This window comes from Melanerpes formicivorus, unplaced genomic scaffold, assembly GCF_026170545.1.
Source record: "Melanerpes formicivorus ecotype bairdi unplaced genomic scaffold, bMelFor1.0.p_v2 SCAF_5, whole genome shotgun sequence".
Lineage (NCBI taxonomy): Eukaryota > Metazoa > Chordata > Aves > Piciformes > Picidae > Melanerpes > Melanerpes formicivorus.
In genome coordinates, this window is record NW_027142357.1 from 33,219,568 (window position 1) to 33,236,275 (window position 16,708).

Sequence of the window (16,708 nt, forward strand, 5' to 3'; positions counted from 1 at the left end):
AAAAAGCAAATATATGCTAAAAGATAGTGAAACCTACTGCCACATTTTCAGTTGTGACCAAGTCTGATGATGTCAGAAGTCCAGGCTGAAGGGTAAAATAAACAGTGTGGTTGTAAAAAAGGAAAGGATCACTTTAGCTCAGCTTCATGGGGTCAAGATTAATGAAATTGAAAAATCAGGACAAGATTGTTCAAAGCAGCTACACCAAGAGCCAGCCCTTTCTTACCTTCACAGATCAAAATAGAGAAGGGAAAGAGAACACAAAGACTAAAGCTAAACCTGCTAGAGATTTGCAAGCATAAAAGCTAAAGATCTGAAGGAAGGGAGATTTTTCTTCTTTAGACGGTACCCCTCTTGGGACTTCTTAAAAACCTAATTGGTATTTAGAAGATTGATTATCCAAATGTCATAGGGGACAACGGCTCTGTCTGGATAACTGGGTGAATTTGCATCACAATTAGGCATTGGGAAGCAATGCCTTTGCAGAGTATTTTATTGAGGTTCAACTCATCAAAGCTGAGTTGCAATTGCAACAGGGTTACTTTTTTTTACTATTAGTTTCATGCATTTAATTTTAAATTTATAACCATATGCAAGGGGAAATTCCAGCATTCACTGTAGAGAAATGTTTCCAATCCTCATGATCACAGTGACATAAAGCAAATTAAAGGAACTTAATATATTTCTGAAAGCGGATAATTTCATGCCAGCTTTCTGATTTGGGAGGTCAGTTGCATGTCAGTTTTAAAGTCTGTAGGACTTTATAAGCCCTGCCTCCCTCCTTTTCTTTAACTATGGTTTAAAAAGCCAGAGAAACAGTAAAGTTATCCCACCCCGGTCTGATACTCAGTTATTACTTCAGACCCTAGTTTATTATACCCTTGCCTTTTTATTTATCCTTTTTCTTTAACATGTTTCTTAGAAAAGGAGTTTTATGACCATATCATGGTTCAGGAAGCTTTTCTCCAAGATGATATTTCTTATCAGCAGTTACCTTATAACCTGAGCTGATGGCTGCATCTGAAGGTCACATACATCCCTTCCTAATACTCTTCTGTTTCAACTCCTCTTGTTGTCCCTGGGTTGGTTGGAGTTTTCCTCTCCATGACAATCAAATCAGAGCTGTAGAGTCCTCTGTGAGAAGGCAGACAAAAATCAGAAAGCCTGAATTGCTCTAGTGAGCATGTTAGTCTCTGGGGCTGCATAACAGTTTTCTGCAACTCTAATTAAGACGTGGCCTGTGGTTGCACCAATATGTAGCCTGAGCCAGACTGGCATATTTTTTTGCTTTTACTATTACTGTTTAGAGCGCTCTGTCAGGGCAGCAGTCTGAATGGACTGGCTTGCGTGTGATCTGCTGCCCTCCAATGGACGGAAACAACGCTCCAGTACGGCTTTCCACGTTCCTTCACCTTCTGACACGCCTCTAGTCTCAGCCTAACAGCTTCATAGAATCATAGAATTGTCAGGGTTGGAAGGGACCTCAAGGATCATCTAGTTTCAACCCCTCTGCCATGGGCAGGGACCCCTTACACTAGATCAGGTTGCTCAGAGTCACATCCAGCCTGGCCTTAAAAACCTCCAGGGATGGGGCTTCTACCACCTCCCTTTTTCATGCTCTGTGCATGGTGAAGAGCCTAGAAATTGAACACCTGTGGTAGATTTGGAGAGACTGCTGTCAGGTATTTCCAAAGTCGTCATCGACAAGAAAAGCTACTCCACTTCCAATCTGTGGATTATTACCAAGTTGTTATCACCCAGTAAGTCCTTCTGCATCAGTGTAGTTTAATTCACTAGTCCAAAGTGTGATGGAGGTGGAGCAAGGTGTGGGCAACTTGACTGGTGCCCGAGTGCAGTTTTCCAGCCCCTGGCCCTTGCCAAGGTGCTGCCATCATGTCACATAGTGCCGGTGTGGGATGGGACACTAGGCTAAAGCACACCATATAGACACCAAAGATGTGCCCACTGCCAGGAGGCCAAGGTAGCACCAGATCAAGAGGGTGCAAAGGGCAGCACCAGATCAAGGAGGTGCAAGGGTTCCCAAGCAATGGGACCTGCTTGCAGGACAGAAAATATTGTTAAACCCCCCTCAGCTGTATAGGTCGTTCAACGAGACCTTCCTGCTAATGACTGGTGCCAGTGCCCTGTGTGGCATGAGAAGCTGTGAGGCAACCCTCAGGTCACAGAGCACTCAGCAGCTTGTCCTCCATGCTGGGGAGAGGCCCCAAGGCCCATTGCAACACCGAAAAGAAGAATTAAGAGAAGGACAAGAGCCAGCGTAAGACAGCGGAAATGCCCAGGATCGGCGATTGCAGGCGGGGCGGAGACAGACTGAGAGGGGACGCCTACGCGGCCCACCCCGAAGCCCAGGCGCGGCCTTGGGAACGGGGACACCCAGAGGGACATCCAGAGGGGCCCCCAGCGGCGCCGCCCGTGGGCACGGACGAGAGGAGAAGGGGCGGGCCAGCGCTCCGGCGGTTGCGCTCCATGCAGTCAGTCACATGAGCCGCCGGGGAGCCGTGCAGCCCCCGCCCTCCTTCCCCCGCACCCCTTTGGCCGTGAATGGCACGGCCCGGATGAGCTTGTACGCAAGGAGGGTACGGGCGAACCATTGAGCGGGGGCGGGGGAACCCGGCAGCCACCGGCTTGAGAATATCCCTTCGTCCGGGCGTTGCGGCGGGGGGAGCGGACGTGACAGGCTGAGCGGCTGGGCGCAGGCTGCCGGAGACGGAGGGCGATGGTCGTCCCGAAGGGACAGGAGTACCAGGCCCCCCAGGAGGTACCGTAGCGGCGACTCTTCCAGTCTCCTCCGCCTCAACGGAGCGGCGTTGGCGAGGCGCGGGCCGCCCGCTGTTCCTCCAGCCCCACTGCACTGGCTTCCCCGGGTTTCCCCTTTGCTCCTTCTCCTCCTTGTCTCCCCGCGGATTGAGCGCTGACCAGCCCTAGGCGCCGCGCCGAGGCTGTGCCGGGAGCCCTGGGGTCAGCACTGTACCGCGGGCCCGACCCTGCGCCCTTCCCCGCGGGCAGCCCACGGCCCCGCGATGTGGGGTCTCGGGTATGAGGAGCCGGGCCCCTCTCCGCCCAGGTCTGGGGGAGGCCCTGTGGGGCTGCAGGCAGCGCCTGTGTAGGTCACCTTCTGTGCACCGCTGCGTTTCCGCGTCCCCTCTGCTTGCGAGGCTTTTCAGGTTTCCCTGCGAAGGAGAGGAGGATGGTGAAAAGCTGCGGAACAGGGGAGAAGAGCGGGGCGGGGGAGGGGGTGAATGGGAGTGGGTCCCTGCAGCCTCTGAGGAGACCCAGAGCCCCATTAGCTGTCCCTCTCCCTAGGTCTGAGGATTTTGGGTGCTCTGTGGCTCCAGTAAATCATGTCTATTCTTGGAACTGTGAGGTTTCATCCTGTAACATAGGGACAAAGGCACTCTGACAAGATTGCTGTGCTGATAAAGCTTGGGAGCATTGAAGCTGTGCAGGCTGCCCGTCAGAGTTTGCTTTTTGTTGCTGTCAGACTTTGAGTATGTTTAAAATTGCATTACCCAACAGTGGAGTTCCACGTGAATTTCTGCCCCTGTTGTGAAAAATTAGAGAAGCATTAAATTGAGATGTATGATTTTTGTGAACCCTGAAATGGGAAGAAATGTGCAAAATGGAGACTAAATTAACTGTCTTTTGGCAATAGGAGCAATCTGTGTAGCCGGAGGTAAGCGGGGGACTGGGAGCTTGGACAATAAAATCAGATTAAAGTATTTAACTGGGTGAAAAAAATTATAATGTTAAACCCATGTAGAAATGCATTGCCTATTTATTTAATGTCTTTCAAAGTAACAGCCAAGTTGCTAATGGAAGTCAAGGGTTTCCCTGATGCGTCAAGTACGTTAGGATAAAGTTTGGGAAGTGTCTTTGTGAAGAATGAAGGAGAAATACTGAATTAGTTCTGCACTGTTTGTTTGTCAGGTTGAAACAAGAGAAGATGAGGAACAAAACATCAAGTTGACTGAAATTTTGGAACTCTTGGTGGCTGCTGGGTATTTTCGAGCAAGAATCAAGGGGTTATCACCCTTTGACAAGGTGATATATTTTCATATTTTTTGCTAATTGGCTTAGCAGTCCTAAGTTATTTTCTTTATTTATTTGGTTTTTTAAGACACTTGCAATGCATGAGACTTTCCTCTGTAAATTATTCTTCAGGTGACCCGGTTTCAAACACATAGGACCTCCTCAGTCTTGAAAAATGACTTTGTGCAGCAAGGCCTGCTGTAAAGAGGATAGTTGGATGCAAGCTTATTGCTGATGTGCTTTCTGATGGATGTTAGGGCCTAAAGCATAGTTATACATGGGGAATTTTGCCTCTCTTCCAACTGCAGTTAAAATACCTAGGAAAGACTTGATACTTGGAGATAGCTAGAAATGAAGAAATGCTTGTCTTGAGGGGCTCTATGTAATAATGGAACAATTAGTCCAGTGAGATTATTTTGGGGCTGTTTTTATGTATCTTCAGAATGTCATATATGTTAACCTTTCATTGTCCTGGACAGGAAGTATGTGATGCTGACAGTGAGCAAAGTCCAGGTTGAAAAGAGACTTCTGAAATATTTAGTGGCTGATTCTGTGAGAAATTCCTGAAGCAAGGTTTGATAACATAGAACTACAGCAGCCTTGACATGAGCTCTTCTGTTTTCTGCTCTTTCTGTGATCATAGCACAGCCTCACTTTGCAAAGCAATTTTAGTTTCTTCAAACTCCTTGATATGAGTGATCTGAGCCTGCTTGGGAGACTGTGCACACAGATGCTAAGCAGTTTTGAGGGAGACTGCCTTAGGTTATAATATTGTTGCATTGCATTTATGTGTAGAAATGGATGCATCAGGTTTATACTTGCCCAAATACGATTGCAAAGTTACCAATTCATGACAATGCCCAACCTTTGCTCGAATGAGCATTGCTATGGAAAATGATGTAGTGTAGAAGTGATGCTGGTCACCTGTTTCAGAGGGGAATGTGAGAAGGGTAGTGCATTGGGAAACTTTGTACAGAACATCTTAGTCTGCTGTATGATGTTGGTAAGTTATTCCACCTTTTGATTTCTTAGTCTCTTCTTTGCCTTTGTATACATTTACATTATCTTGCATGTGTTTGTGCAAGGTTGTCTTTAGATATTTATGTAGTTTATGTGAAGTTGATGAAATGGCCCAAGTTGCCTAAGCATCTCTAGGAATAGGGCCTGAAAGAAAGATTTCTACAGAGCTGGAGATTTCCACTGCAATATTGATGCTGTGCCTATCAGTCAGTGTTGCACATGTCAACAAGCAAAGAACAGTAGTGGCAAAGGAATACATAAAGGTGAATGTATGTATACAAAAATTATGGTCCTTGATAAAATTTTGATACAGTCAGGTTTTGCAGATCATGACATTTAACATACTGTTGTGTTTCATCTGTTATTTGTTGGTTTCTTTTATTTTTTTAATCTGGCAGCTGTTTCAAAACTGATACATAAAGCTAAGAGAGGAATTTAGAATGTCACTAACTGCTGGGGTTTGTGTCTTCAATAGAATAGAATAGACCAGGTTGGAAGAGACCTTCAAGATTATCACGTCCAATCTATTATCCAACCCACCTAATCAACTAAACCATGCAACCAAGCACCCTACTGAGTCTCCTCTTGCACACCTCCAATGATGGTGACTCCACCACCTCCCCAGGCAGCCCATTCCAATGGGCAATCACTCTCTCTGTGTAGAACTTCTTTCTAACCTCCAGTCTAAACCTAAACACAGGTTGAGACTGTGTCCTCTATGTGTATTGTGCATAGAAGTTGGTATATGAATGCTGTCTGTGTGTATTTCACTCTATATAATACTAAGGATGGAGAAAACACTAAGCTGTAGTTTCTAAAACAAAGCCTTTAGGGTGTGTTTGGTCTTACCTCTTAAAATGAAACTGACCATGCTGTTGCTCCTTTGCTAGGTGGTGGGCGGCATGACGTGGTGTATCACTACTTGCAACTTCGATATCGATGTTGATTTATTGTTTCAGGAAAACTCTACTATTGGTCAGAAAATGTAAGTTGATTAAATGGCAAGTGTGGTTATTTAATTGTTTTTGTTTTGTTCTTTTTTCTCAGAAGAGGTGATATTTGCTTGTTTATAAGAGAGATTTCTAGTTCCATGTTTCCTGCTTCTCAAGACCACTCATTTGCAAAACGTTGCACTGCTTTCAGGGTTTCTCGACCTCTAAAACCAGGAAGAAGCTTCCTCCAAAAAGTAAAAAAATCCCCAATAAATACATTTTTAAAAGACAGTGCTAGTTCCCCCTGGGCTGCCATGTTCTTCTGTACATACTAAGCAGAGAAAGCATTTATGTGGCCTGACATTGAACTGGTTTGGGAACTGATCCAGATTAAAACCTACTGGAAAAAGAAGAAAAATAAGGAAAATAGTTTTAACGTGAATCAGTTCCTGGATCCAGTTCCATATGCAGCTGTACACATGCTTGTGCTGGCACAAGGGGATGATACAGAGGCCAATACAAAGGGCAGATGAAGACCACACTGCTGGAAACTAGAGTGCAACATTAGAGGACCCTCCTTGAGTCCTCTGCCTGCAGTTCTGCTTTATAAATAATCTTTGAGTCCCTTTTGTGGATCTGGGTTGGAAGTGTAGGCATCAGCAAACAACGGTTTCAGCAACAGTGCCATGCTTTAAATTACCTTCCCCATACTGAGGGGGAGTTCCTTCCTGATAGTGACCTGATGACACCATTTTGGTTTGATAACTTTTTTTTTATGCATAGAATTTTCTCATAAGATAGCCAGTTCCTTTATTAGGGAGGTTGTAAATATTTGGTTTTGTACTGAGAAAGGGGATATGTTCTCAAGTACAGCATTTCTTTATGCATTTCTGGGATCAGTTAAAGAATGACATTTTGGAGGAAGAATAAACTGTCAGGTTTCAGTTGTATGAAGAGACTTATTTTCTCACTGTAGTTCAAAAGAACATCTTTCTGTGCTGTTTTCTGGAAAGTCATTTTTGCATCAGCCAAACTAAGGCCTTTTAAAAAAATTTGTAGCTATTGCCATTAAACTTGGAGACACTCAAATCGTCATAGATAGTAACTACATAAAATATTGTTAAGTGCACAGAATTAAGCAGAGGGTAGGAATGAAGGTGCTGGTAGTTTTTGCAATTGCCAAGTGTTTATAATTGCTTTCTTTGTTACCCTTAGCAGTAGCAGGATAGGAAACAATTAAGTTGTTCTGAAGGTGTTCTGTTATCTTTCCAGCTGACTGGGTGCAAAACTGACAAAACAAAAAGCAGGCTTCTCTCCTAATACAGCAGCAAGGATTTATTTGTAGTTCTGAAGCGTTCAGAGTTGCACAGGCATGTGCTGGTTTTGATGTCCATGTAATGTTTATATTAGTGGTGGCTCGGTGCCTCTGTGATGTTCTCAAGAGAAGGAAAAGTAAAGTTGTGTTTTCTCAGTATTATTCTGAAGGCATTTTGATGGTGTCATGTTATTGCTGGGTTGAAATGAACATAAAAGCATATATTAGGAGAGATCTTGCTTCTGTTGGGTAAATAACATTTTCCTTGGGTTTTTTTATATTGCATTTACTCTGGCTGTGCAGAGTCGTACTGCTGTTTCCATGTTGTAGAATATTGTTGTAGTGCCATAGTGGAAATTGCCTTACAAGAATTACATCCAAGTTTTCACTTCTTAAGAAGTGTAACTTTTCAGGCTCTCTTCCCAGAGTTTGCCCTCTGTCTTCTATCTCCTGCTCCCCTTTTGTTGTCCATTTAGACAGCGCTGAGTACCTCCGAGGTCAGTACTGGAACAGTTTTTGAGTTTTTATTTCTTTCATGGAAAAACAATTTAAGTTTTGCTAGTAGTGGTCATCCTCACTGCTGACACCTGCTTTAAAGGCATGCTTTGACAGCATTGGCAGCAAAAAAAATACCTTGCCCTAAAATAAGGAAACAGGTTGATGTTCTTGCAGATGAACCCCTTGCATTAGGGTATTCCTTTCCCTTTACTAGCTCTTACCTCAAAAACCTTCAAAAACATGTGAAGTGTAATACTTGTTTAGCTTTTAGGTGTAATACATATTTAAACTCATAAAGTTTCAGTGATAATGTCAAGATATATTTTGGGAGTTCTCTTAAACAATTTGATTCAGGACATGGAGGGCATATCTTTTACTTATTATAACTTTACATATGTATACACACACACACATATATATATATATGTAAAAGTTAGTTTGTGAAAGCTGTATACAGTGGAAGCCACTAGAGGGAACCTGCTAACTGTTTTTTGCAAAAATAATTTGTAATTTACAAAACAAAATCATGGCATACATACACATGTGTGTTTTTGTTGTTTTATAATAGTGCCTTAACTGAAAAAATTGTGTCAGTGTTACCCAAAATGAAGTGCCCTCATCGTTTGGAGCCACATCAGATCCAGGGACTGGATTTCATTCATATATTTCCTGTTGTACAGGTAATCCTTTTGTGATTTGTTGACTCTCTGCTGCAAAAGGCCATGGAACTTGCATTCAAATTTTAACCAATATTTATTTAACTTTGGGATGAATAATCACGGAGAAGTTGTTTAAATGAATGCTTTTAAAGAGTTTAGTGGTGTTTTGGATGATACAATTTTTAAGTATTGTTTGATCCTGTTTCGTGAAAACACCAAAACCCCTCTTTAAATTCTTTTGAATGAAGTTGGATTCTGCCTTTGTGGAATCACTACTTAAAGAAACTAAAGTTCAAGCTCGTTTTTGAATCTGCTAATGTACTTTGCCAGACTAGGAAACAGAGCAAATATCTTACAGTTGATGTTTAAGCTTATAGAGTAAGTTCTGCAGATATGAATAAGGTGAAAGCCAGTTGAGGTTATATCTTTAAGCATAGTTTGTCCTTCATTTATATCACTTCATAACCGTATGGATGGAAAAATAAATGGCTCTGACATGTGAACCTAATACTGTGTCTTTCCTTGAGCGCCTCTCACTGACCATGTGCATGCTCATAGTTCTCCATTTGATTAAGGTTTAAGCTAGCATGTGATGTGTTCCACTTCTGTGTGGTATCTTAAGAATCCTTGGCATGTCGTTATCAGGTTTGTTTATTTTTCGTTCAACTACACACAGAAATGTTACCTGGATAAATAGGGAAAATAGGCTGTTAAGCAAGATGCCTTTTCATGAAACATCTCCTTGCCTTTTGCTTATGAAAGAATTCAGCAAGTAAGACTTTACTCTAAATTGCTGTTTGTAAGAAATGGGGAAAAAATTTCTTCTCATTATCCTATGGTAGGAGGCTCCTGAAGAAGATAAACTGCAGTCCCCACAAAAAGTTGTGGTGTGTGCTACTGTTACACAGCTTTCAAGCTGTGCTGATGGTGCCTATGTGGAAAGGATGTATCATCTTAATGTGAGGTTTTTAATTCTAAACTTGTATTTTCCTACCAGGAAAAAAAAAAGAAATCCCAGCCCAGGTTAATTTTCTGCCCTGTTCACTTGATGATGATAATAATGACAATGAATGATTACATTTGTCAAATAGGGGACTTCTCGTTCAGGCAAAATAATTCCTCTTCTACAGTGAGAATATGAACTATTATTCCTGCTGTAAAAGCTATAGCACTAAGTATTTTATTTCTTTGACCTGCTTTATCCAGAATCCTGATTTGGTATATTACCTCTGGAAAGAATAAACATTAATTCTAAGCAGGGAGAAAACTTGCTTCTAGATTTCTCTGGGAGCAGTGATTAGTATTAGTAGCTGGCCAGTAGGTGGTATATTTAATCCATATTTGATGAAGAAATATTTCTTGGTGAGCTTAGTTTTTTGTATGTAGAGGATTTGTTTTTAGAAATTGTGGCTTTCTGTCAGGTCCCTGTGAAAGTCTACCTGCTCCAAATACTGATTCATAATTTTATCTTGAGATAGGCTTTCAAAAAACCCTTTTGTTGGTGTCCACAGTTTACTGTGTTCTGAAAACTAGCATGCAAGAGCTGTAACAGGCTGATAATGATATTTTCCTCAACACTCTGTTAAACTTGAGATTCCACTTGCTATCTGGGAATCTCAAATAAATCCCCAAATGATCCAGAAGCTCTTTTCTCCACCTGGTATGTGTCCCAATAGGACTGGCACTGTGCAGGCTAGTCCAGTGAACGTGACATGAGGAATTTAGATGAATCCTTCCCTATAGGAAGAAGTGAGATTGATTTGGCTCTCTGCCATAGATGGTAGCAGAACTGTAAAAAAAATGTTAAAATAGTAATAAAAAGCCTGACAATTATTCCAGTGTGCATGAATGATGCTGTTCTTCCTCTTAAGTTCTGCTTATGTTCAAAGAGTATGCACACACTCTTGTGTTGAGATGTGCTTCATAATAGTCTGCATTTTCATTTCTCTCCTTGTCATCATCATCCCCTCACTTTCCAGGGGTTCATGGTTGTAACACAGAGAACAGTTGCTGGCTCAAACATGGATTGTGAGATTGATCTGATCTTTTATGTGACCTCCTGCACAGGCTGTCAACAGCCCGCAAGATTTATCTTCTCCAGTGTTGCTTAAACTGTACTTCAATCTTTTGTGGCTTTTTGTGTGGGCTTATAAATGTCAAAAGAAGCCTTTTCTTCTTATATGAGCATGTGGTTCTTCTTCAACACTTCATAGCCTTGCAGATCTGTTTTTTCACAGTGGAACTATAGTTTTTGAAAGCAATAAGCGATCTATGATAGGAAAAATTGATATAAATACATACAACCAATGTATGGTTGTTACCATAATTGCCAGTTCTAATGGCTTCTACTTGGGATACAGCTTAATTTTAATGAGAAGAGGTCATGTTTCAAGTGGTGTCTTCTGTGAGAGTATAATGGACATTGTTGGATCATGGCACTGAGAGCCCAGAACAATTTCTATTCAACTTTGAATTGCTTCAAATTCCAGCAGGCCTCCAGCCTATCTCTTCCCACTCAGACTGACAGAGATGGGTGCTGTGAACAGTTCAAACTTGCTTTGTAGAAGGATGACCATGCCATAACTCACAGGCTGTGTAAAAACCACCTGGACAATGCATTTGTTTTAAAGTATGCTGCCATGGGCTTTTTCAGAGTAGAGGGGGATGAACCTCTGTAAATGGAGACTATGATTGCAGTTTTTTATAGGTGATGTACCTCCAATGCTTCCTACAGCTTGAGGGATTTGATGTACAAGTACGACAAAGCTGACAGCTTTTAGTGTACAGCAGAGTTTTGAGGTTTTTGAATGTGGACTAGGATGTGTATTTTGCAAGCTCATGCAGCTCAGCTCTTGGCCTGGTGAGTTGTGAGGTGTGCTGGCAGTTCCATTGTATAGCTGAAAACAAAAAGCCAGAAAATGAATATTCCTTTGCTTTGTGACCTACTGCTGTCTATTTTTCTGTATTATATATTATTCTGTATTTTGATAACAATGTTATTAATGTTTAACAAATAATCACAAATGAACACTATCCATATATTTTGGGTTTTGTTTTTTAGCCTAAGTAGTACATTTCTTCTGCTAGGATGTAGGGTTTATGCAACTTAGATTTTTGGGAGGACACTTTAGGGTTGGGTTTCTTTGAAGGTGGCAGAAGTACTTTTTAAATTACTTTTTATTCCTTCTTAAAGATGCAAATTGAATATGTTTAAAGTGGCCCACATCCAGTTTTATTCCACAGATGCTCTTAATTTTCCTCTCTGGAATGGTTTTATTGAAGATACCAGTAGTTGAAGTACAGAAATTTATATGGCAGGATTCCATTGAAATTTCCCTATGCTTGTAAAGATTTCATATGTTTTTGTTTATAAAGGAATTTTTTTCAACTAAGAATTCCTAGTAGGTGAAATTTACAATCAGATTTTCTTTCCATACTTACTATAAGAAACTAATTAGAATGTAAAAGGAATTGGTATATAAGGAGCTATAGTGCAACCTAAATAAAGGGGAAATTATACAACAAAATAATTTTGCAGTATATTATTTACAAATAACATTGAGAAAAATGGATTTTTGGGCCACCAGGCTCTACTCCAAGACTCTTTTAAGGGAAGACTGTTTTATCTCCTTTGGACTATTAAATCCCACTGTAGTGTGAGCAGTATGACTCATTGAGATGTATCTCATTCAGTGTAGGTCAAGAGGATGAAGAATACTTGGGGTTTTATTTCTAAAACTTTGATTATAGCAAAAGCCACATGGTTTCTTAGCTTATGCATTATCTGAGTGCTCTACTGAGCTTTTAGCACAAAGAAGTTTCTGAAGTAGCTAATGCTGAATCATTTCTTAGAAGTACATCCCTGAGTTACCATGTTTACAAATAAATGTTCTTGCTCATGTACTGACAGGGTGCTTACACCTTTGATCATGTATTAAAAACAACTGTGCAGTAGTTACAAATTTTCTGTTGTTATTCCTTCCCTTTCCACTGATAAAACTTTACAACCCTTTTCTTTTTCCCTTCCCCAGTGGCTGGTGAAACGTGCAATAGAAACAAGGGAAGAAATGGGAGACTATATCCGTTCCTACTCTATATCACAGTTTCAGAAAACTCATAGGCTACCGGAGGTAAGATCAAGCTGCTTCTTGTTTCTGCTAGAAAGTGTCCAATGCTCAGGTGCAGTACTAGCTTCACAGCTGTGAAATCTGCACAGGGTATCATAGTTGTTTTTGCATGGCTATCATTTTGTTCAATGAATCCTAATGGAATCCATGTGCAAATTCATCCAGGGGAAAAAAATTGAAACATTATTATGACAGAGACTTCATAGGTATTGGTTAACTTAGCTTAAGAGGAGCCTTGTTTTTTCTGCAATGTTTCTGGGTCCCTCAGTTTAGGAAAGATGTTGAATTGCTGGAACATGTCCAGAGAGGGGCAACAAAGCTTGTGAGGGGTTTGGAGCACAAGCCCTGTGAGGAGAGGCTGAGGGAGCTGGGGTTGCTTAGCCTGGAGAAGAGGAGGCTCAGAGGAGACCTTATTGCTTTCTACAACTACCTGAAGGGAGGTTGTAGCCAGGAGGGGATTGGTCTCTTCTCCCAGGCAACCAGCACCAGAACAAGGGGACACAGTCTCAAGCTGCACCAGGGGAGGTTTAGGCTGGATGTTAGGAAGAACTTCTTCTTAGAAAGAGTGATTGGCCATTGGAATGGGCTGCCCAGGGAGGTGTTTAGGAAGAGACTGGATGAGGTGCTTGGTGCCATGGTTTAGTTGATTAGATGGTCTTGAGTGATAGGTTGGACTTGATGATCTTGAAGATCTTTTCCAACCTGGTCTGGTCTATTCTATTCTATTCTGTAGTTCTTTGTTGGTCTGGCTTGGCAAGTACCTCACTTCTGGAGTGCCTATAGAGTTTTGTGTGGCAGATCCAGGCAACCATGTGACTGGAGCTGCTTTGCCTGACATCTGTTCTAAACCACACAGAGTTACGTGGAGAAGCTGATTTAGCTAAATGAGAATCAGTATGCTGGTAATGCTGTATAACTAGGGATACTGTTTGAGCAGAGAGCAGAGAGATTGCTCATCTAGATACAGTCATAAAGATCTTCCTGCCTGTCTTATGAGAGAAGTAAATATGTCTATGTTACATTAAGTCACCACATTGCACTGAATAATTGAGCACCTCAGAAACTATTTGACAACTTTGTTTGCTATATTAACTATAATGGTTGAGATTTCATTTCCATTCCTGGTATTTTTAATCACCTCTGTTAATGTCTTGCAGGATGAAGAATTTATGCAAAGAAAAGAGAAGGCTATCAAAACTGTTACTGACATCTATGTAAGTATGTTAGATATTTATGATCAAAGAGCAGGTGGTTTTAGTGATGAAAAAAATTGCTGCTGGTGGTGAATTCTGCTTAATGCAGCCAGTCCTGGGCTTTCTCGTCAGAGGGTCCCAATCAAGTTACGCACAGGGCTTTGTTTTTAGATCACGTGTCAAATGCCAACATATCAAACTGAAAATCTTGTAGGTGTGCACTGTATAAGCAGGTAAATCGTATCAACTGCCTGCACAGAGAGTGTGCAATTCCTCTCTATCAAACAAAAGCCACGAGGTAGCTTGCAGCTGTCTCAGAGACTGAAGCTATCAGCGGTTTGACTGCTTGTCTTGAAATTACTCAAAACGGTGCTGATCTCCTCAATTTAAATATCTGCATTTCAGAACTTTTTTACTTAGCAATGAAAATGCACACCCCACTTCAGAAGTGTTTTTTCAAGTGGCTATTGTTGGTTGGGAAAGTTTGCCTTCTCCCTCTTCAGATGCAGATGTTTTAACTCTTGGATAAACTGTTTGCTTATATTTTCTTCAAAGCTCGTTCAAAGCATTCAAAGAATGCTGCCAAGAGTGACAGATAAAATGCATGGGATATATCACTGTCTCATAACTGAATTCAGATGCTTTGAGTTTCTGTCCTTGCTTTTTCTCTAATTTCCCTGTTTGCTTAGGGTTCTCACTTGATTGTTTCTAACCCTGACAGTTTGCTGCTGCTTGGGTGGTTGTTTTTTGGGTGTTGTTTTTTGGGTTTTGACCATCTTGATAAATTCATAGATGAGTATTTGAAAAGGGATGGGAAATCTAGGTATGTTTTCAATGGAACACTTCCAAGGTGAAACACCACTCTCTGAGAAAATCACTGCTATTTCAAGTAGTTCTGGCCGGACAGAATTCTTCATCCATGGATGAAATGCCAGTGTAACAGGGTGTATGCCTATTGCATAATGTAGCAGAGAAGTCATCTTACTCTTTTGTCATGTTTTGTAGGTAGTTGTTTTTCCATGTTAATACCCTGAATGCTACTGGGCCTAATTTATGTGGTTGAATTGCAGTGTATGTTTGTAGAAAAACATTAGTTGTGCCAGGTGCCTTTGAGGATGCTGGCTGCTCTGCCCAGTTTGGATCTATCTGCAGGGTTCATGAAGGTGTATTCTGTCTTCTCTGGATCACAGATCTCTAGTTTTTGAGTGCATCTTCATAGCAGATAAAACTTTGACATTTGTTTATCCTTGCCTAGCCTATCATTAGACAAACTTCTCTTCCTTAACTATATGAGCTTTCTCTGAATTATATCTTCTACAAGCTGGTGCCAGATCTTCTTAACAAAAGATTAGTTCATGAGATCTCTTACAGCATCAAGGCATCAGTGTGGTCTAGAAGAACACACAGTGATTTTTCAGGGCAGAAAGTGCTCAAGCTTTACTATCTGTTCAAAGGAACTGGAAGAAGGTGAACGTGGCTGTTAGATGAAAGGTCTTTTGCAGGTCACCTTTAAATGATGATGCATTGGAGTTGGAGGAGAAATCCACTTTCCTAAAAGAGGGCCAGCAAGTGTGAAAGATTAGGCTGTTGTCTGAATTCATTATTATAGCTGTGGTCTAAGGACCTACCCTTCTCTTCTCAGGGGGACAATACAGTGAGATTTATGGCTATGATCAGTTCTAAAGGTTAGAAAAGGGAATATTAAATATCAGTAATGGCTATTGGTATAAGAACTAATGCTGCTGAAAGGTGTCTATTGAGTGAATTGAGATTATCTTGCAGTGGCTTTGTTCAACTACTCATTTATCTGATGCCAAGACAAATGTTTATGGTATGATGCCTACACTTTATATAGCACAGGAATGACATCATAAAAGCTATAATTTTTTTCCTTAGGTTGCTTTTCTGTAGGTGTGAAAGTACATTTTGTGGGAAATTCTTAATCATATAAAGCTTTTTGATGTGACAGTCAAAAATGTAGCATGACTTAATAGCTGGAAACAAAGATGACAGAAATTGAGATTAAAAAAATGAAGTAAAAATTGCAGAGGGTAACAGACAAGTTCAGGAGAAACTTGCCAGGGAATGCTGTCTATTTGCACTTGTTCAAAATCTCTGCTGTGGGATTGCATGTCTCTGAAAAAGATTGAAAGCTGTTTCAGCAATGTTATGGTGCAGGAATTGCTTGTAGAAAATAATAGTTTGTGTTGTACAAAAAGTCAGATCAAGCCACAAGTAATTTTCCTTTTGCATTTTCTTTTAGAGTCTTTGCAGCTTCTTTTGTTGAATCTTTTATCCCATGTGAATAGGACTTTCTGAAGTTATGTGTATATGTGGAAAGCCCAGGCTTTGCTTTAATTTCTGTTTGTTTGGGTTTTTTTTTTTTTTGGGGGGGGGGGGTTTATGGGGGTTGGTTTGTTTGTTTTGGGGTTTTGTTTGTTTAAAAAAACCTATGTTCTTTAGCGTGGAGCAGGCTGCCCAGAGAGGTTGTGGGGTCTCCTCCTCTGGAGGCATTTGAAACCCAGTGATCCTGCTTTGGCAGGGGAATTAGACTTGATCTCTGGAGGCCCCATTCTAACCCCTAAAATCCTGTGATTCTGGGACTATCAGCTAATTAAAGGGGTTTATTTATTTTTATTTATTTATTTGCTATCATTTCTCATTTTATTTATTTACTTTTAGTAATTGTGGATTGTGTTAGTTTTGACTCTTCCTTCAAATGTAATGGAGGAGCTGGTTGAAGAAATTGTGTTTGTTCTTAAATGCCTATTTTTAACTTTTCTTTAAACCTGGAAAGACAGGTCCTAGAGCAAATTATTGAGAAGTAAATTCAATACGATTTTTATCATGTAATTGCAAGAAGAGAAAGTGAAGGATGTTTATTTGGGTAAGAATTGTCCTGGAAGATATAAAC

At 41.0% G+C, this 16,708-nt stretch overlaps 1 protein-coding gene across 1 annotated transcript in view; it reads left to right on the plus strand.

Moving 5' to 3' along the window:
• The first annotated feature begins 2,607 nt into the window (after positions 1 to 2,607).
• Positions 2,608 to 16,708, plus strand: part of CCDC93 (coiled-coil domain containing 93) — a 45,757-nt gene continuing 31,656 nt past the window's right edge. Inside the window, exons 1-6 of the mRNA XM_068139086.1 lie at positions 2,608 to 2,779; positions 3,949 to 4,062; positions 5,961 to 6,055; positions 8,384 to 8,495; positions 12,506 to 12,604; positions 13,759 to 13,815. Coding sequence (XP_067995187.1) covers positions 2,738 to 2,779; positions 3,949 to 4,062; positions 5,961 to 6,055; positions 8,384 to 8,495; positions 12,506 to 12,604; positions 13,759 to 13,815 — 519 coding nt within the window. The 5' untranslated portion in view covers positions 2,608 to 2,737. The remainder of the gene's footprint in view (positions 2,780 to 3,948; positions 4,063 to 5,960; positions 6,056 to 8,383; positions 8,496 to 12,505; positions 12,605 to 13,758; positions 13,816 to 16,708) is intronic.